Source organism: Mustela putorius, unplaced genomic scaffold, assembly GCF_011764305.1.
Source record: "Mustela putorius furo isolate JIRA1106 unplaced genomic scaffold, ASM1176430v1.1 tig00003834_pilon_pilon_pilon, whole genome shotgun sequence".
Taxonomy (NCBI): domain Eukaryota; kingdom Metazoa; phylum Chordata; class Mammalia; order Carnivora; family Mustelidae; genus Mustela; species Mustela putorius.
The window spans coordinates 105,109,404-105,130,846 of NW_025421987.1; the positions used below are offsets into that span (position 1 = coordinate 105,109,404).

Here is a 21,443-nt window from a genome sequence, read left to right on the forward strand (position 1 = left end):
TTAATTATTATATAGTCATTCTCCGTTTGGAAGAGGGAGATCTTCATTTAAGATTTCTTAAATCTTCATTTAAGATTTCTGTATAGGGTCTTTAGTTTATAATGTAGTGTGTTATTTTTGCCATCTGCTTGTCGTCTTCTGAAGCAAATGAATCTAATCTTAAGCAGTACTATAGAATACTAATTCTCTGTGTCCTTGTCTGCTTAACCAAGGTCTAATCAAATGGCCTGCTGAAAGAGGAATATTTATCTACTAGAATTTGAAGAATGTGCACTCAGTGTACTGTACAGAGATCCAGATTGAGTTGATTGACCTTTCTTATAAGTTTAGCTTACAGAAAGCTTAGAAGATTTAAAACTCATTTTTAACTACAACATTGACTATTTGTGTTTTCTCTTTGAACCCTTTTTTGGTTTTGTTTTAGTTTTTCTTTCCCAATTTTTAAAATGTTATTTTTCTAAATACCTCAAATTCTTCATTATACTCTCCTCTATTAGAATATGATGAAATCATTACAGCAAATGCAATGATTTTGCGCCTTTTACTGTAAACTGATTCAAATGCTGCATATGGTTTTCTTGTTGAGGATTTGTGTCTAAGTTCTTAGCGGTTTTTTCCTAGTGAACTCTTATATTTAAATGTTTTGAGATGAATTGAGGACAAGCCTATCAGTGTCACAGTTTGAAGTTTTCATACCTTTTTCCATGTTATATATATATATATATGTATGTGTATATGATATTATTTATTTTAAATTTAGAATCATATACCTATTTTTTTTACTTAGTATGTCATAAACAGCCTTTCTATCATTACTGTTAACATACAGCTCATTTGTATTAATAGCTATATTTTGTGTGTGTGTGTATACACACACACACACACACACACCATAATTTAGTGAAACATTTCCTTGCAGACATTTAGATTGCTTAACTTTTTTGCTCCAGTAAACAGTACTAATAATATTCATGCAGGTGAGTATTTTCTCTGAGGGAAGAAGCCTGCATATAAATAGTTTAAGCCAGAGGGGCAGCTTTTGGCAGACATGACTGGCCACTTACCAAAATTTATTTTTTCCTTTTCATAGCAGAGAAAGTTTAAGGAGGATACTGGAGATTGTGTCTCCACTCCCCTTGCACTGAGATGTGGCTGCTTAACAAGTTCTTGCCAATGGAGTATTACCAAAAGTGATAATGTGTGACTACCAAGTCTGAATTACAAAAATCTGCTATGTATTTCTGTGATTTCCTCTTGATCAGCTGGTTATTGTTTCTCCAGGTCAACATTGGAAGCCTTTTATAGGTGATCATAGAGCTTCTGTCAGCTTAGGTCCCTGCATGATTGTGTGACTTTAACTTACAATTCAGATACTTGAAAGCTGTGACATTCTCTTTGAGAGATTGTAGGTTTGTTACAAGAGGTGTTCTTTGTGGGTGCCTGGCTGCTCAGTCAATAGAGCATTTGAATCTTGATTTTGGGATTGTAAATTTGAGTCCCATGTTGGGTGTAGAGATTACATAAAAACAAAAAACGTCTTCTTACTGATAATCTTGATAATTGTATTGCTTATCTTTCCCTACTCCCTAATGAGGACAACTCATATTAAAATGTGATAGACTTTCTTTTTATTAAATTTAAAAAAATTTTTTCTCTATTTATTGTTTTATTGACATATAAGGTATTATTTGACCCAGGGGTACTGGTCTGTGAATCATTAGGCTGACATACTTACCATCACTCAATATAGCACATACCCTCCCCAGTTTCCATAACCCAACCACGCTCTCCAATTTCCATAACCCAACCATCCTTTCCATGCCCCCCTCCGCTCGGCAACCCTCAGTTTATTTTGTGAGATTAAGAGTCTCTTATGGTTTGTCTTCCTGCCGATCCCATCTTGTTTCATTTTTTCCCTTCCCTATCTCTCCAAATCCCCTGCCCTTCCCCTCAAATTCCTCATATCAGAGAGATGATAGAATTGTCTTTCTCTGATTGACTTATTTCACTCAGCATAATACTCCTAGTTCCATCCACATCGTTGCAAATGGCAAGATTTCATTTCTTTTGATGGCTGCACAGTATTCCGTTGTGTATATATACCACATCTTCTTTATCCATTCATCTGTTGATGGACATCTAGGTTCTTTGCGTTGTTTGGCTATTGTGGACATTGCTGCTATTGTGGACGTTGCTGCTATAAACATTCCGGTGTATGTACCCCTTCAGATCACTACATTTGTATCTTTAGGGTAAATTCCAGTAGTGTGATTGCTGGGTTGTAGGGTAGCTCTATTTTCAACTTTTTGAGGGAACCGCCTTGCTGTTTTCCAGAGTGGCTGCACCAGCCTGCATTCCCAGCAACAGTGTAGGAGGGTTCCCTTTTCTCTGCATCCACGCCAGCATCTGTCGTTTCCTGACTTGTTCATTTTAGCCATTCTGACTGGTGTAAGGTGGTATCTCCTTGTGGTTTTGATGTGTATTTCTCTGATACCGAGTGGTGCAGAGCACTTTTTCATGTGTCTGTTGGCCATCTGCCATCTGGATGTCTTCTTTGTAGAAATGTCTGTTCATGTCTTCTGCCCGTTTCTTGATTGGTTATTTGTTCTTTGGGTGTTGAGATTGATAAGTTCTTTATAGATTTTGGATACTAGCCCTTTATCTGCTATGTCATTTGCGAATATCTTCTCCGATTTTGTCAGTTGTCTTTTGGTTTTTTGTTGACTGTTTCCTTTACTGTGCAGAAGCTGTTGATCTTGATGAAGTCCCAGTAGTTCATTTTGCCCTTGCTTCCCTTGCCTTTGGCGATATTACTAGGAAGAAGTTGCTGCGGCTGAGGTCGAAGAGGTTGCTGCCTGGGCTCTCCTCAAGGATTTTGATGGATTCCTGTTCTCACATTGAGGCCTTTCATCCATTTTGAGTCAATTTGTGTGTGTGGTGTAAGGAAATGGTCCAGTTTCATTCTTCTGCATGTGGCTGTCTGGTTTTCCCAACACCTTTTGTTGAAGAGACTGTCTTTTTTCCATTTCCATTTCCTGCTCTGTCAAAGATTATTTCGCCATAGAGTTGAGGGTCTATTTCTGGGCTCTCTGTTCTGTTCCATTGATCTATGTGTCTGTTTCTGTGCCAGTACCATACTGTCTTGATGAAGACAGCTTTGTAATAGAGCTTGGAGTCTGGAATTGTGTTGCCACCAACTTTGGCTTTCTTTGTCAACATTGCTCTGGCTGTTCAGGGCCTTTTCTGGTTCCATATAAATTTTAGGATTATTTGTTCCTTTTCTTTGGAAAAAATGGATGGTATTCTGATAGGGATTGCATTAAACATGTAGATTGCTTTAGGTAGCATAGACATTTTCACAGTATTTGTTCTTCCAACTCATGAGCATGGAGCGTTTTTCCATTTCTTTGTGTCTTCCTCCATTTCTTTCATGCGTACTTTATAGTTTTCTGAGTGCAGAGTGTTTGCCTCTTTGGTTAGGTTTATTCCTAGGTATCTTATGGTTTTGGGTGCGATTGTAAATGGGATCGACTGCTTAATTTCTCTTCTTCTCTCTTGTTGTTTGTGTATAGAAATGCAACTGGTTTCTGGGCATTGATTTTATATCCTGACGTGTAAGTGAATTCCTGTATGAGTTCTGGCATTTTTGGCGTGGAGTATTTTGGGTTTTCTGCATAAAGTCTTGTATCGTTTGCAAAGAGTGAGAGTTTGCCTTCTTCCTTGCGTATTCAGACGCCTTTTATTTCTTTTTGTTGTCTGATTGCTGAGGCTGGGATTTCTAGTACTGTGTTGAATAGCAGTGGTGATAGTGGACATTCCTGCCGTGTTCCTGACCTTAGGGGAAAAGCTCTCAGTTTTCGCCATTGAGAATGATATTTGACGTGGGTTTTGCCTAGATGGCTTTGAGGATATTGAGATATGTATCCTCTGTCCCTACACTTTGAAGAGTTTTGATCAAGAAGGGATGCTGTACTTTGTCAAATGCTTTTTCAGCATCTGTTGAGAGTATCATACAGTTCTTGTTCTTTCTTTTATTAATGTACTGTATCACATTGATTGACTTGCGGATGTTGAACCAGCCTTGCAGCCCTGGAATAAATCCCACTTGGTCGGGGTGAATAATCCTTTTAATGTACTGTTGGAGCCTGTTGGCTGGTATTTTGATGAGAATTTTTGCATCCGTGTTCATCAAGGATATTGGTCTGTAATTCTCTTTTTTGGTGGGGTCTTTGTCTGGTTTTGGGATCAAGGTAGTGCTGGCTTCATAGAACGAGTTTGGAAGTCTTCCTTCCATTTCCATTTTTTGGAACAGTTTAGGAGAACAGGTATTAGTTCTTCTTTAAATGCTTGGTACCATTCCCCCGGGAAGCCGTCTGGCCCTGGGCTCTTGTTTGTTGGGAGATTTTTGATGACTGCTTCAATTTCTGTACTGGTTATGGGTCTGTTCAGGTTTTCTTTGTCTTCCTGGTTCAGTTTTGTTAGTTTATACGTCTCTAGGAATGCACCCATTTCTTCCAGATTGTCAGATTTGCTGGCGTATAGTTGCTCATAGTACGTTCTTAAAATTGTTCGTATTTCTTTGGTGTTGGTTGTGATCTCTCCTCTTTCATTCATGATTTTATTAATTTGGGTCCTTTCTCTTTGCTTTTGCAGAAGTCTGGCCAGGGGTGTGTTATCAATCTTACTAATTCTTTGAGAGAACCAGCTCCTAGTGTCATTGATTTGTTCTACTGTTCTTTGGTTTCTGTTCCATTGATTTTTGTTCTGACTTGACTATTTCTCTTCTCCTGCTGGGTTTAGGCTTTCTTCACTGTTCTTTCTCCAGCTCCTTTAGGTGTAGGGTTAGGTTGTGTACTTGAGAGCTTTCTTGTTTCTTGAGAAAGGCTTGTATCGCTATATACTTTCCTCAGGACTGCCTTTGCTGTGTCCCAAAGATTTTGAACAGTTGTGTTTTCATTTTCATTTCTTTCCTGAATTTTTTCAGTTCTTTAATTTCCTGGTTGACCCATTCATTCCTCAGTAGGATGCTCTTTAGCCTCCGTGTATTTGTGTTCTTTCCAGCCTTCCTCTTGTGATTGAGTTCTCGCTTCAGAGCTAGAACATTGTGGTCTGAAAATATTCAGGGAACGATCCCATCTTTGGTACTGGTTAAGACGTGATTTTGTGAGCCAGGGTGTGATCTATTCTGAAGCGTGTCCCATGTGCACTAGAGAAGAATGTGTATTCTGTTGCTTTTGGATGGAGTGTTCTGAATATCTCTGTGATGTCCGTGTAGTCCAGTGTGTCATTTAAAGCCTTTATTTCCTTGTTGATCTTTTTTGCTTAGATGATCTGTCCGTTTCTGTGAGGGAGGTGTTAAAGTCCCCTACTGTTAGTGTATTATTGTCAATGTGTTTCTTTGATTTTGTTATTAATTGGTTTATATAATTGGCCACTCCCAGGTTAGGGGCATAGACATTTAAAACTGTTACATCTTCTTGTTGAACAGACCCTTTAAGTATGATAGGGTGTCCTTCCTCATCTCTTGTTATAGTCTTTGGCTTAACATGTAATTTATCTGATATTAGGATTGCCACCCCAGCTTTCTTTTGTTGTCCATTAGCATGGTAAATTATTTTCTATCCCCGCACTTTCAGATGGAGGTGTCCTTGGGTCTAAAATGAGTTTCTCGTAGACAGCATATGGATGAGTCTTGTTTTTTCTAATACATTCTGATACCCTGTGTCTTTTGATTGGGGCATTTATCCCATTCACATTCAGGGTAATTATTGAGGGATGTGAATTTAGTGCCATTGTATTGCCTGTAAGGTGACCGTTACTGTATATTGTCTCCATTCCTTTTTGGTCTGTTACTTTTAGGCTCTTTCTTTGCTTAGAGGACCCCTTTCAATATTTTCTGTAAGGCTGGTTTGGTGTTTACAAATTCTTTTAGTTTCTGTTTGTCCTGGAAGCTTTTTATCTCTCCTTCTATTTACAATCATAGCTTCGCTGGATATAGTATTCGTGGCATGTTTTTCTCATTTAGTACTCTGAATATATCTTTCTGGCCTGCCAGTTTTCTGTTGATAAGTTTGCTACCAGTCTAATATTTTCACCATTGTATGTTTTAGTCTTCTTGTCCTGAGCTCTTCTTAGAATTTTCTCTTTGTCACTAAGACTTGTAAATTTTACTATTGGATGATGGGGTGTGAACCTGTTTTTATTGATCTTGGGCAGTTCTCTATGCCTCCTGGATTTTGATGTTTGTTCATTTTCCATGTTAGAGAAATTCTCTATGTAATTCAATTCAGTTCCCTTTTGCTCCCCCACCCCCTTCTTCTTCTTCTGTAATCCTAGTGATTCTAATACTGTTTTGTCTTAGGGTATCACTTATCTCTGGATATTCTCCCCTCATGGTCCAGTAGTTGTCTCTCTTTTGCTCAGCTTCTTTATTCTCCATCATTTGCTCTTCTGTATCCCTACTTCCCTCTTCTGCCTCATTTATCCTAGCTGTAAGAGCCTCCAGTTTTTATTGCATCTCATTAATAGCTTTTTTTTTACTTCAGCTTGGTTGGATTTTAGTTCTTTTGTTTCTCCAGACAGGGTTTTCTAATAATCTTTCATGCCTTTTTCCAGTCCATCTAACACCTTGAGCATTGTTACTCTGAACACTAGATCTGACATATTACCAGTGTCCGTATTGATTAGGTCCCTACCTGTCAGTACTGCCTCTCGTTCTTTTTTTTTTTTTGTGGTGAGGTTTTCCACCATTTTATTCAGATAAGAATAGTTGAATGAGAGAATAAAATACTAAAAGGGTGTCAAAGACCCCAGAACAATGTATGTTAACCAAATCAGAAGCTACCCCAAATTGCAGGGCAGAAAGAAAGGGGTAAAAAGGAAAAAAAAATATGTATGTCTTAGACTGGTGAATAGAACAGTTCCACACACTTGATGTCGGGTGTATTTTGGTGTCTTAGAAGAAACTACCTCCCAAACTCTTAAGGAAAGGAAAACTTATATGTACACCAAAATAAGAGTAAACATGATGAAGGGATGGAATATGACTGTAAAGATGAAAAAATTTTAAGAAAATCTAAAAAAGCAATTGATATGTTGGTTGGAAAAAGAAAGAAAAAGAACGTGGAGGAATTTGATTAGGCTGGAGACTAGAACAAATCCCTGTGCTGGATAATAGGGTATATTTTAATCTGTTGAAAGAAATTGCATACCTGAATTTTTTTATAAGGAAAAACCCTATATATATACAAAAAATAAAGCTAGATACTATGAAGATAAAATATGACTGTCATCATGAATTTTTAAAATATTTTTTTTTGAAAACTATTGTCAAAAACACTGAAAGAGGAAAAGGTAAAAAAATTTAATAAGAAAAAAATGAAACAATTAACTTTGTAAGACTAAAGTATCATGGGGAGAACACCATGAATTCCATGCTTTTCTTTCTCCTCTTCTGGAATTCCGATGTTCTTCTTGATCATTGAGCATGGTCTTGGCTGGATCTTGCTGGTCTTCTGTGGAAGGGGTCTGTTGCAGTGATTCTCAAACGTTTTTGGGGGAGGCGGTATTGCACCACCCTTGCCAGGGGCTATGTAATCTTCTCGGGTTTTCTCTTGGGAATTTTTGTTCCTTGAACAGTTTCCGTAAAGCTTTGTAGGAGGGAAATGAAATGAAAATGGTGGCCTCCCATTCTCCACTCGGAGGAGCCAAGAGCTGGGGCCCCACTTATCAGTGCATCCTTAGTGAAAATCGGTTAATCTCTCCTGTATCCCCGGTCCCCGGCTGTATTGTCGGCTCACCCGGACCCACGTGTTTCTGTCTCTGGTGCACATCCCCGTTTGGAGTCTCCAAACCCAGCAGATTCCTGCCTTCAGAGAAGGAAGGTGAATCTCCCCATACCTGCCACTTGTGGGGTCCCTGCTCAAAGAATAGTGGTCCACCTGTTCCATGGATCATAGTTTAATGTAACCCCAAGTGAGAGCACACTCCTCGGCTCCGTCTTTGTAGTTGGCTTCCCCTCTCTAAAGCTGCAAGTTCTGCTACACTACACTACAGCCCTGATCTTTCAGCGACCCTCCGGGAGACCTGAGGCACCCTGTCCCCTTGAGGGCTCCATTCCTGCTTAGCCTCTGGCGCTATGTCCCTCAGTGGAGCAGACTTCTGAAAGTTCAAATTTTGTGCTGGCTGCTCCACTGCATGCCAGGAGCCGGCCCCTCCCACTGTGAGCCAGCCCCTCCCCCCGCAGTCTATATTCCCGTCCCTTCGGATTTGCTTCTCTGCACATTCTACCTTGCAGAAAGTGGTCGATTTTCTGTTCTTAGAATTGCTCCTCTTCTTCTCTTTGATGTCCTGTGGGGTTTGTAGGTGTTCGGAATGGTTTGATAATTATCTAGCTGGACTCCTCCGTCCTGATATCATCTCAGGCTGCTACTTCTCTGCCATCTTGTCTCTTCTCTCTGTAATATAGTTTCTTAAGGTGGACATTTAAATCATTGAATTAGACCTTTCTTTCATAAATATTTAAAGCTATATATTTTTCTCTAAACACTATTTTAGCTGTATTCCATAGCTTTTGATAATGTGTTTTCTTCATAATGTGTATCTTCATGGTGAATTTACCCCTTTATTATTATAAATTCATTCTTTTAATATTTGTAAAACTCCTTGTTTTAATTTCTTCTTTTGTCTGATATAAATATAGTCATAACAGCTTTATTATACTTAAAGTTTACATGATACATATTTTTTCATTCTTTCAGTAGAACCTATTTAAGGTCATTCTGTATATAAAGTGTGTCTCTTGTAGATATCTTGTGATTGGGTTCTTTCATCCAATCTGAATGATCTTTTTCTTTGAAGAGGAATGTTAGTCCATTTCCTTCCTTTTGTTTTAGTTTTCTTAGTCTGAAAAGGTTTTATCTTGCCTTTTTTTTTTTTGTACATTTAAAGTGTATAACTTTGGTTTCATATATTTGTATGTTGCAAAATGATTACCATTATAGCATTAGCTAATAACAACCCATCCCCTTGTATTATTTCTATTTGGTGCTTTTTTTTGTTTTGTTTTTGTTTTTTTGGTGGTGAGACATTTAAGATTATAGAATACAGTGTGATTAGCTATAACCCTCATTCTGTACATTGCCCCCAGAACTTTTTAATCTTATAATTGGAAGTTTATATCCTTTGACTGATTGCTTCCCATTTCCCCTATCTCCCAGTCCCTGGTAACTACCACTCTATGTCTGTTTCTCTGGATTTGGCTTTTTAAAAAAAATTCCCTGTAGAAGTGAAATCATGCAGTATATTTTTTTTCTCTGTCTGACTTATTTCACTTATCATTACAACTGGAAGGTTCATCCAGTTGTCACAATGACAGGATTTCCTTCTTTGTGTTGGCTGAAAAGTATTCCAGTGTATAGATACTGCATTTTCCTCATTCATTCATCTGTTGATTTGCACTTAGGTTGTTTTCATATTTTGGCCTTTGTGAAAAATGATGCAGTGAACATGAGCATGCAGTTATCTCTACAAGATTCCCCTCAGTCTGATGTTTATGTGTCTGATGTCACATTTACATTTTTTATACTGTGTATTTATTGAAGTTAAAGTAATAGTTTTAATGTTTAATATTTTAATGGTTTTGTCCTTTATACTAAAGTAATTAACACACTACCATATTATAATACTAGGGATTCAGAGTCTGACTGTGTGTTTACATTTATAGTGTGGTCCTGTATTGTCATTTTTTTTTTTTTAAAGATTTTATTTATTGGAGAGAGAGAATCCAGTTGGGGGAGGAGGAGAGGGTGATGCAGACTCCTCATTGAGGAGGGAGCCTGATGTAGGGCTCAATCCTGGGACTTCAGGCTCATGACCTAAGCCAAAGCCCGATTTTTTTTTTTTTTTTAAGATTTTATTTATTTATTTGACAGGCAGAGATCACAAGAAGGCAGAGGGGGGAAGCAGGCTCCCCGGTGAGCAGAGAGTCCCTTTCGGGCTTCCATCCCAGGAACCTGGGATCATGGCCTGAGCTGAAGGCAGAGGCTTCCCCATTGAGCCACCCAGGCGCCCCTCAAAGGCAGATTCTTAACCAACAGCCACCCAGGTGTTCTGTATTTTGTCATGTTTTCATGTTACGAACAGTGTCCTTTTATTTCTGCTTAAATCTCTTTTCAGCATTTCTTGTAATGCAGGTTTGTGGTGATGAAGTCCCTCAACTTTTGTTTAGCGAAGGTCTTTATTTCACTTTAGTTCTGAAGGACAGCATTACTAGGTGAAGTATTCTTGATTGATAGTTTCTTTATTTTTGCATTTTGAATTTATCTTTCCATTTTCTCCTGTCTGCATGGTATCTTTATCTTGTTTTGGTATCACGGTAATGCTTGCCTCAGAGTGAATTTGGTAAAGTTCCCTTCTCTTCTGTTAGAAGGGATTTGTATTAATCCTAATTTGAATGTTTGGTAGAATTCATCAGTGAAGCTGACTTGTGTACTGTTGTTTGTTAGGAGGCTTTTCATAACTTACTTAGCCGCCTTACTAGTATGTGTTCAGGTTTTCGGTTAGATAATGGTTTGGTCTTGGCAGGTTTATTTGCTAAGAATTTATCCATTTTTTCTAAGTTGTCCATTTTCTTAGCATATGGTTATTCATGGTATTATGATCATTTCTATTTCTGTGGTACCAGTCATAACATCTTTTATGTCTGATTTTGAATTGTCTTTCTTCTAGACAAGTTCTGAGGTTTGTCAGTTTTGCTTAATTTTTAGGAGAAGCAGCTCTTAGTTTCATTAATCTTTTCTGTTATCTTTAGTTTCTATTTCACTTATTTCTACTCTCATCTTTATTATTTCCTTCTTTCGGCTTTATTTATTTTTTTCCCCTAGTTCCTTTAGGTATATAGTTAGGCTATTTATTTGAGGTTGAGGTTTTTATTGTTTCTTTATGGAATCATTTATCATTGTGAGCTTCCCTCTTAGAATTGCTTTTGTCCCACCCCATAAATTTTAGTATGTTAAATTTTCATTTTCCTGTTTTTTAAGCTAAGAAGAAAATAATAGAGAAGAACTACAAAGATATAAGGAGGAGATAATTAACAAAATGTCATTAAGTACATACTTATCATTAATTACTTTAAATGTAGATGGACTAAATTTGCAAATCAGAAGACAGTGAAGTGACTGAATGGATAACAAAAAGAAGATCATCTACATGGTGTGAGACTCTCCTTAGATATAAGAACTCTCATGGCCTTAAATCAAAGAGATGGAGAAAGGTATCCCATGCAAATGAAATTGTAAGAAAGCTGGATTAGCTCTGTTTATACCAACCAAAGTAGATTTTAAAAATGAGGATTGTAATATGAGATAATAGATCATCATGTTACATAATGATAAAGGGGTCAATCCAATAAGGTAATGTAGCATTTGTAAATATTTATACACCCAACATAGGAGCACCTAAATATGTAAAGAAAATATTAATAGATCTCAAGGGAGAAATGTACAGCATTCCAGTAATTGTGGGGGACTTTAACATGCCATTAATATGCCATTTATATCAATTCGTAGATCATTTATACAGAGTAAGGAAACCTTAAATGACAGTTTAGGCCAAATTAATAGTCCTAACAGATATTTACAGGATATTCCATCCAAAAGAACAGAATATACATTTTTCTCAAGTTCACATGGAACTATTTTCCAAGATAGATCATATGCTAGGCCAGAAAACAAATCTTAATGATGATTAAATTCATATCAAGCATATTTAATTTATGTCCACAATAGTATGAAACTAGAAATTAATTACATGAAGAAAACTGAAAATCCATACATTTGTGGAGCTAAAACATGCTATTGAACAGTGTGTCAAAGGAAATCAAAAGAGAAATAAAATAATTTGATCCATTATTTTTTAAAATAAGCTTTCTACATTTTCTTCTCCTTTTCCCTTTGGGACTTCAGTGATGTATATGTTATTTCTCAGCATGCCACAAAGCCCATACGCTGTCTTCATTCCTTCTCACTCTTCATTTTGCTGCTATGTTTAGATACTTTGTTTGATCTGTGTTCTAGCTTACTGATTCTCTCTTCAGTTCAAGTTCATTGTTGAAACTCTTATTTAATTCTTTGATTATAATCATTGTATTCTTTAGTTTCAAAATTTCTGTTGTTCCTTGTTTTCTTTTTTTTTGTTAAACTTCTAATTTTGTTATTATATAGTTTTTCTGATATCTTTTTTATCTTTGTTGTCTTATAGCTCTCTGACTAGGTGTATAATTTTTTTTTTAAAGATTTATTTATTTATTTTACAGAGATAGATCACAAGTAGGCGGAGAGGCAGGCAGAGAGAGAGAGGAGGAAGCAGGCTCCCTGCTGAGCAGAGAGCCTGATGTGGGACTCGATCCCAGGACCCTGAGATCATGACCTGAGCCCAAGGCAGTGGCCTAACCCACCGAGCCACCCAGGCGCCCAATTTTTTTTTTTTTTTTTAATATGGAATGCTTAATGAGTTTGCATGCCATCCTCGCATAAAGACCATGGTAATCTCTGTATCATTTCAGTTTAGTATATGTGCTACAGAAGCAAGCACAAAAAACTATTTTGAATTCTTTGTCCAACAATTTCTGGATTTCTTTGGGCCATTTACTGGAGGTATACTGCATTCCTTTTGTGGAGACATACATCCTTGATTCTTTATAATCCTGAAGCTGTTTGTTTTCATGTCTGTGCATGAGGAAGCAGTTACCTCTTCCATAAGAGGAGCCTTTTACCTGTGTATGAGGGCACACTTAATCATGCAGTGACCTTGGTCTGCTGGTGTAGGGTGAGAAATGTGGCATGTGATGGCACTGGGTCCAGGAAGGCATGATGTCTTTTTGGTTCAGGCCACCATGTTCTACTGCATTGACAACTGGGTAGATTTTAGGGGGAACTGCGGAAGATCTGTACTGGCTGCAGGGGCTGTTTGGGTTCTAAATAACACCTTCAGGTTTGGTATCTAGGGACTTAGGCAGGCAGTGATCGTGGCTAGAGCTAGTGGTGTGCACACACTCAGCTGTGGTGGGTAGCTGCAGTTGTCTATGCAGTGGAAGAGACTTGCCTCAGACACAGTTATAGTAATAAGTATCAGTGCAGGTCGCAAGGGCTAGAGCCAAATATGCACTCACTGGTAGCTGTAGAGGCCCTGGCTGGCAGTGTGGTCTCCTGTGGTTGCATACTCCTTCCAGGCACTCACGATGTGGGAGGCCATGGATGGGACTTGGGCTGGGGGAGAGGGGTTGTGGGAACATGGTACCAGACAGTGACAGAAGGCAGGGTGTGATCTGAGCCTACCAGTAGCTAAAGGGTTTCTTGGCTTTTGGTACACTCACCAGTGGCTGCATATTTCTCTAGCCTTGTGCATTCATGCTGCAGTGGAGACCAGTGCTGAGTGTTAGGCCAGTGGTACATAGCTAGAGAGGCTACCTCTGCATGTGGGAACAGCGCTGAGCAATGGGAAGTGGCACTAGGCTGGTGTCATACTCATCTAGCTGTAGATGCTCAGGTTGGCTGCTTATGTGGTTCCTTGGCTCCCATGGGACTGCAGAGGGACTCAGGTGACTGGCATCTTACACTTCTGCAGCCATAAAGATCCTGCATGGCTATGGGGCAGATCTGGTGGTGGCGGGGAAAGTTTCCGGGAGAGACTCAGGTAGCTGATTTCAGCTAACAGAAATATCTGTGGGGAGAAATCTGTCAAGATCCACGGGAGTCCACAGTGACTGTGCCAACATTTGGCTTTGTCGGTAATAAAATATGCGGAGTTTGTCTGCAGAGTAGATCTCTGTGAACCGTGATTGCTCTTGTTGCTTGTCTGCTATAAATAGGTTTTGCTTTTATTCTTTATTCCTAGCAAGCTCAATACATCCATGGGTTGCTGATCTAGGGGTGAAACCAATGCTAGACTTCTGCACACTGCCCTGCAAGGCTGGGGGAGCTGGATGCTCACCACACTCTTCCTCTCCTCTTTTTAGCTAGGAAGTTCCTTCTGAGCACTGTGAAGGGGTGTTAGTTTGGGTGATGGGATTATGCATGCAAAATGAAGTTGCCTTCCTTCTTGTGTGATGATTCCTCACTTTTCTTGTTGTTTAAACGTTCTAAATGGACTTTAGATGTCTCCTGAGGTTGTTTGTGGACTGCTGTCCAGTTATTGATCTTTGTGGGATCACAGGGAAGCTGGGTTTTTTCACCAAATGATGGGCTTTTTTTTTCTTTCAGTAGTTAAATATGTCTTTCCATTATCCCTTGGCTTTTATTCTTTTTGATGAGATGTGTGCCATATTTCTTAGCCTATTGTCCCCTGTATGTACCGTATGGCTACTTAAAAATATTTTCTCTAGTGAAGATTCCCCACAATTTAATTTTGATGTGTCTTATGTAGTTTTCTGTTTTATTCTGGCCCCTGGACCAAGCCAAGGCCTTATATATTATGAAATGCTATGTAATCTATCAACCTATGCCCATACTTGGCATTGCCTCTGACAACCACCAATGTCTGCCAATTCAAGAAGGATTTAACTCTCTGGAGTTTAGTTCTTAAGATTGTTTGGCTTTTACCCCTTTCTGATAACTTTTAAAATCTTTCCTTTCATTAAAAAAAAAAAAAATCTTTCGTTTCAGAAGCATAACCAATTATACCAGAATCATTTATTAAATTAACCACTCCTTTTCCTCAAAAATTGAAGCATCTCTTTTGTCACAGCTTTAAGTTCTGTATATACCTGGATTTATTTCTGCACTCTATTTTCTAGTCCTGTATTACATGCTGTCTATATTGTTTTTAATATCTTTGTGTTTAATTTTAGTACTTTAAATACTTTAGGACATTAAGTCCCTGTTTACTAGTTTTATTCAGAATGTTTTTGGACTCCTCACATATAACTGGTAGGATTATACATTCATACTGTCACTTTGGTAATTAAAATGTGTTCACCATCTTCAGAGTGTTTTCACAATTATGGGCCTCATGTAGAAGTGGAGAAATGGCTTCCTCTTTAGCTTTGTGCCATAATTCCTTATCTTGGTCAAAAAGCATTTCTGCTTGGGTGGTGAGTCTTAAAATCACTTGACCTGCTTTATCCATTCTATATCCTCACCACCATTATTAGCCAATGTGTCCTTGACACATTATTCAGCAGAGCTGAACCATGAACAGATTTCATGGTATCCTTTTTTTCTTTGTATCCTCTTCTAGAGCTGTAATATTTTCTCTTATTTTCTGTTTACTTTTAAAGTAAAACCTTCCAGACACTAATGTGATGAGACAGAGAAACAGAGTGTTGTATAGATTAGCAATTTTAAAAAGTCCTCTCTTTCACATGGAAAAAGGAAATGTGCTTGTTCCTCAGTAGTAAGAAATCATTAAAGAAGGCATATGCTCAAACATAGTGGTTAAATTAATAGTATTGATGACACATATTATTGGTGAGGATGTGGAACACCCAGTCTTATACATTGATAGATCTCATAAATTGCTGATGGAAGTATAACTTAGTACACTTGTTTTGGAAAATCGCATGGCATTATCTACCAACGATCTATACACATGTATCCTATGTGTTAATAAGTTTGCTACAAAGTTTATGCCCATCAAAATACGTGCAATCATGTTTATGGCAATTTTATTCATGATAGCCTTAAAATGGAAACAGTAGTGTGTCCTTAAATAGTAAAATGGATAGTAAATTATGGTATGTTAATACAATCAGACACTACCCAGCAATGCAAAATAAGTACTAATATACATAACAACTGATACAGCTTTGATTAAAATAAATCAAACATAAAAAATGAGACTAACTATATGAATTTCAAAAACATGTCCACTGTTGGGGAATAGTAGTTAAACCCTTTGAGCTGGGAATGTTTTTTTTAACTGGATGGGAGCATCAGGGAGCCATTTCCATTTTGGAAGTGTCTTATATTTTCATGATGGTTAGGATTACACAGGTGTATGTATTTGTAAAATTTCATCAAGGTGCAACTGAAGTTTCATACATCTTACTGTATATAATTGTATGTCCATATAGAAGTAAAAATTTAAGAGTGTTTAAAAATTACTGTCATACATTTTCTCTGATACCCTACACCCACCAAAGGAAATCTCAAACGGTATTGCCTACAAGTATGCTATATGGAATCAGTATAAATTTGCCTAACAGTTTAGGAAAACGTTATTGATAGACCTATAAGGCTTTTATTTTTTTAACTCCATATATGAAACTTACTTAGGTGGTTTCCCATATCCTTTGAGTTTCCATTATTTTCTGCAATAACATTTATACCTTTCTTGAATTTATTCCTAGATAATTGTAGTTGTGAACAGACTGCTCATCCATTTATATTTCTTACATATTGCTAATATCTGAAAGTTGTTTTGTACATTTATCTTTTGTCACCTGTCTTATCAGATTTTTTTTTCCATTGTAAATCTTTTGAGTCATTTTAGTAGAGACTGTTAGGTATTTTTTTCAACTGTTGGAAAGGGAGAATTTTCTTTATTACCATTTTACTAATTTTTGTTCTAACTAAAATCTTAAAACATCCTTGCCTTGTTCCTCTTTGAGTTGAAATGTCTTGAGCATTTCAACAAATATATCTTAATCTTTGTCTTTACCTTGTTTGTATATTAATTTCATCTAACTAGTTTTTCTAGGAGTTGTTTACTAAGCTTGGCTGCATAATTTTATCAGAAACCATTTTGAAATCTAGTAATATGATCATTTAATTTCTCTCCTTTACTTCATAAATTGAATTATTTGATTTCCTAATACTGACTCATTCTTGCATTCCAGACAAAAATTAATTTGGTTATATATGGTGTGTATTCTTTTTATGCAGTACTAATTAAATAGGTTTTTTTGATACTTAGAAAATTTCTATCTATGTATAAGTGTAATTAGGTTAGCTTTTGTGTTATTTTCACAGTGCGGTTTGAATATTGGTGTCTATAGTTGCTTAGTAATTATTAGACTTATTATATTTATATTGTGGTCTAAACAAATTTTTGAAACCTAGTAACTCATATTTTAATTACCTTTAAAAATAAAGGAATCTTTAGTTTTATTTGGCTACAGAGAAGTGATTAAGTAGACACACACAGATAAAAATCACAAACTTTTAAAAAAATTTATTTGCTGTAATATCAATTATTTTGAAGTTTTCATTTTTATATATTTTTTTTCTACAGTCCGTGGTGGATGACTGGATTGAATCATATAAACAAGACAGGGACATCGCACTTCTGGATTTAATCAACTTTTTTATCCAGTGTTCAGGATGTCGAGGTACATAATGTTGGGATAAATAATTACATTGAGTCTGTCAGTCCAACAGTGTTAAATTTACTTCATCTTTCTTTAGTTATATATAATCCATCCTGTAACTGTGACCTGATCTTTTTCTGATAAGAAAAATTATTCTTATTTAAGGTTATTTCATCTTATTTTTGTTCAGTTTTGCTATGAAATAACAAGAGATATAAAAACTTATGAAAATTTAAAGGAAATCTAAAATTTGTTTCAATTTGTGAACTGACTTTTTAGTTACAAGCTTTTATAATTAATATTTACTGATCTTATTTGTACTTATGCTCCACATTAGGAATTTTGCTAGTTGCTCACATTCATTACTTTATATCCTTGTCAATATTTTGGCCCTCAATGTATAGATAAAGTACTTGAAGCTTAATAATTTGCTTTAAGTAACATAAGTACCAGAATCAGGTTTCTTAAGTTATTCATCCATTGGAAATCTGTAGACAGTTTTTTAAAATGAAATGTAATTTTATTTTTATCATATTGATAGATATTTTTCTTCTCGGGAATAGATAAATCTTAACAGATTATAATGTGTTACATGGGGGAAATCAGCTGGTAAATTAGCATTCTTTGCTTTTCAGCACGGAAAGTACAGTGATCTTAATAAGGTCACTAATACAGTTGATATCTTGAAGGCTTTTTTTACTTCTGTTTGTCACTCACAGTATTGACACAAGTAGTTTATCAAATATTTACAGAACACCTATCCTGTAACTAAGCACTCTTCCAGAGTATACTCAAGACAGTCTCTGCAGTATTAGAGTCTGTGTAGTTTTCAAAGGAGGTTTTATTACAAGGAGCAGAGAGGGAAATATACCAATAGTGCCTTCTTAAGAGTAATAACACTGGTTACAATTTAATGACAATATTATGTCATTATTTGGCTTTGTGTTTTACAAGAATTTGCTCATTTAATATATTAGTTAATAGTCAGATCAGGCAGTTACGATTTTTATAGATAATGAAACTGAGATTAAAGGGGTGATGTAAGTTTTTGGACATCATACAGTTAGTTTAAGTGCCAAACTCAAGATTCAGAGTCAGGCTTGTCTCAGTCTGGTATTTGTGTCTCTAAAGACAAGACACTATAGTAATAACAAAGAGGGACTTCTGATTTTGCCCAGGCTTTGTATCTCTGTGTATGTGTAAATGTTAGAATATTTGTAAGAAAATGCATCTCAGAGAAAGAAAGTCTGTGGTGAGACTGAGGCTGAGAAAAAGAAAGTTAAAGGGGTTGAGAAAGGTCCAAGTTAACACATTATGTATAACTGCCTTAAGACAAGAAAACAGGGTACACTCAGGCATAAATAGAGGCTGAACCTTAATCTGAGAGGATTGAGATTGGTGAAGAGTGGCAGGAGATTATGCTATTTGGAGGAAGGTGACTTTGTTAATTTTGTAGTTTTAAAGGCAATAACTGAGTGATAAAGTAGTTTAAGTGTATTATGTCATCTGTGTTAAGTGTTCTGTTCGATTTGGATTTGATTTTAAATCAATTGGCAGTCTTTAAATTTTTTCCTTTTTTTAAAAAAATTTTTCCTTTTTTAATTCATTCCCAGTTTTCAAAAGACCAAAAAGCTTTAGAATATATGAAACAAAAAAGTCTTACCACCTCCTGCCTTCCCATCTATCTCCGTAGAGTTAACTGCATTTAACTTCCAGTTATCTGTCTGTTGGCATTATTTATCTAATTTCTCTATGTTTAACTAGGAATATACTTTCCTTCTCCACCACTCTTACACAAAAGATACTTATGTATAAGGAGCTTTTTAAATATAGCATCCTAGCATTCTTTTGTGTGTATGTACAATAATTTAATTTAACTGGTCTTCTATTAAACCCATTGCATTATTTGTAGTCTTTTGCTATTACAAACAGTACTGTAATGAATTGATTTGTGTATACCTTATTTGCTCTTTGTGCAAGAATGTAGAAAAATGTGTTTGTAAAATTATATCAGATATTGCCTAACTTCTATATGAATTGTATCCATTTTTATTCCCATTGGTAATCCATGAGAATGTTTCTTCTGGTTTCTTCAGCAATGTTTTTATCAAATTTTGGGATCAGCCTTATGAAAGATGTAAAAATGATGTGCCAATGTGATTTTTTAAAATTGAGGTCAAATTCACTTAACATACATCAGCCTATTTATTTATTTATTTATTTATTTATTTATTATGATTAACCATTTAAAATTGTACAGTTCAGCAACTTTTACCATGTTCACAATGTTGAATGTTGAGCAACAACTTCTCTCTAGTATCAAAACGTTTCATCAGTCCAGGAGTGTACCTCATATGTATTAAGTTACTCATTCCCATTTGCCTCTCCTCCTTCAGCCCTTGGCAAATTCTAATCTCCTTTCTGTTCCTATAGATCTGCCTGTTTTGGCCATCCTATATAAAAGTAGTTCTACAACATCAGACCTTCTGTGTCTGATTTCTTTTACCTAACCATAATATCTTCACGGTTTGTCAAGGTAGTGCCATGTATCTATAATTCATTCCTTTTAATGGCTGAATAGCATTGTGGTATAGATCACAATTTTTTAAATTTATTCATCTGTTGGTGGACATTTGGATTATTTCCACAACTATAAACATTTATGAACAAATTCTGTTTGAGTACTTGTTTCTTGATTTTGGGGGTTAAATACATAGGAGTGGAATTCCTGGATCCTATGGTAGTTTTATTTTCCTTTTTTAGGGAACCATCAAATTGTTTTCCACAGTAGCTGTAGCATTTTATATTCCTGTAAAAAAAATGTTAAAAGGATTCTTATTTCTTCACCTCCTGTCCATATTGTTTACCACAGTAGCTGCCCCAATTTACATGCCCACCAACCGTCTCTTGGGTTCCCTTTTCTCCACATCCTTGCCAACACTTGCTGTTTTCCAATTTTTTAATTTTAAGTGTCCCTAGTGGGTTTGGAGTGGTATCTCGTTGTGGCTTTGATTTGTGTTTCCTTAATTATCAGTGATCTTGAACAGATTTTCATGTGTCTGTTGGCCTTCTGTATCTTTTTTTAAGAAATGTGTATTCAGTCACTTCTCGGCCTTTTGGCTAAGATCAAGTGCAGAGATGTGTATTCAAGTCCTCTGTTCATTTCTAAATTATTTTCCTTTTATTGTGCATTGTTGAGAGTTCTCTGTATATTCTGAATACTAACCCCTTATCAGATATATAAATTGGAACTACTTTCTTCCCATTTTGTAGCTTTTCACTTTCTTAAAGATATCCTTTTGTACTCAAACGTTTTAATTTTTAATTTAGTCCATTTCATTCTTTTTTAAAATTTTTTGCTCATGCTTTTAGATTCATAAATCTAAGAATCCATTACTAAATAAAAGGGCATGAAGACGTATCCTTTTTTTTTTTTTTTCAAATAAAGACAGTCCCCAACTTACTATGATTCAGCTTGGGATTTTTTAAAAATCTATTTTTAAAGATTTATTTATTTATTTTAGAGAGAGGTGGCAGAGCGGGGCAAAGAGAGAGGGATAGACAGTCTAATGCAGGCTCGACACTGAGTATGGAGCCCAGCATGGAGCTTGATCTCATGACACTGAGGTCACGACCTTAACTGAAACCCAAGAGTCCCATGCTTAACCGACTATGCCACCCAGGTGCCCCTCAACTTGTGATTTTTTAAACTCTATGATGTTGTAGAAATAACATACATTCAATAGAAACTGTACTTTGAGGGGCGCCTGGGTGGCTCAGTGGGTTAAAGCCTCTGCCTTTGGCTCAGGTCATGATCCCAGAGTCCTGGGATCGGGCCCCGCATCGGGCTCTCTGCTTGGCGGGGAGCCTGCTTCCTCTTCCCTCTCTCTCTGCCTGCCTCTCTGCCTACTTGTGATCTCTGTCAAATAAAATAAATAAAAATCTTTAATAATAATAATAAAGAAAAACGAAACTGTACTTTGAATGTTGTATTTTGACCTTTTCTTGCACTTAGAGCTATGTGATAGAATGCTGTCTCCTGATACTGGGCAGAAGCAGTGAGCCTAGTCAGTCAGGTAATAACTGGTGGTAAACAAGCAATACACTCACAACCATTCTTTACCTCTATGATCATTCT

General features: G+C 36.5%; 1 protein-coding gene and 1 non-coding gene across 4 annotated transcripts in view; one reads left to right on the forward strand and one right to left on the reverse strand.

Moving 5' to 3' along the window:
* STAG1 (stromal antigen 1) overlaps positions 1-21,443 on the forward strand; it is a 428,247-nt gene that overhangs the window by 184,103 nt on the left and 222,701 nt on the right. For all 3 annotated transcript variants that reach the window (XM_013061415.2, XM_004762454.3, XM_045088872.1), the window contains one exon: positions 17,230-17,326. In XM_013061415.2, coding sequence (XP_012916869.1) covers positions 17,230-17,326 — 97 coding nt within the window. The remainder of the gene's footprint in view (positions 1-17,229; positions 17,327-21,443) is intronic.
* Positions 12,489-12,591, reverse strand: LOC123394625. The gene has a single exon (XR_006609378.1). It is a non-coding gene; the product is annotated as a U6 spliceosomal RNA (small nuclear RNA).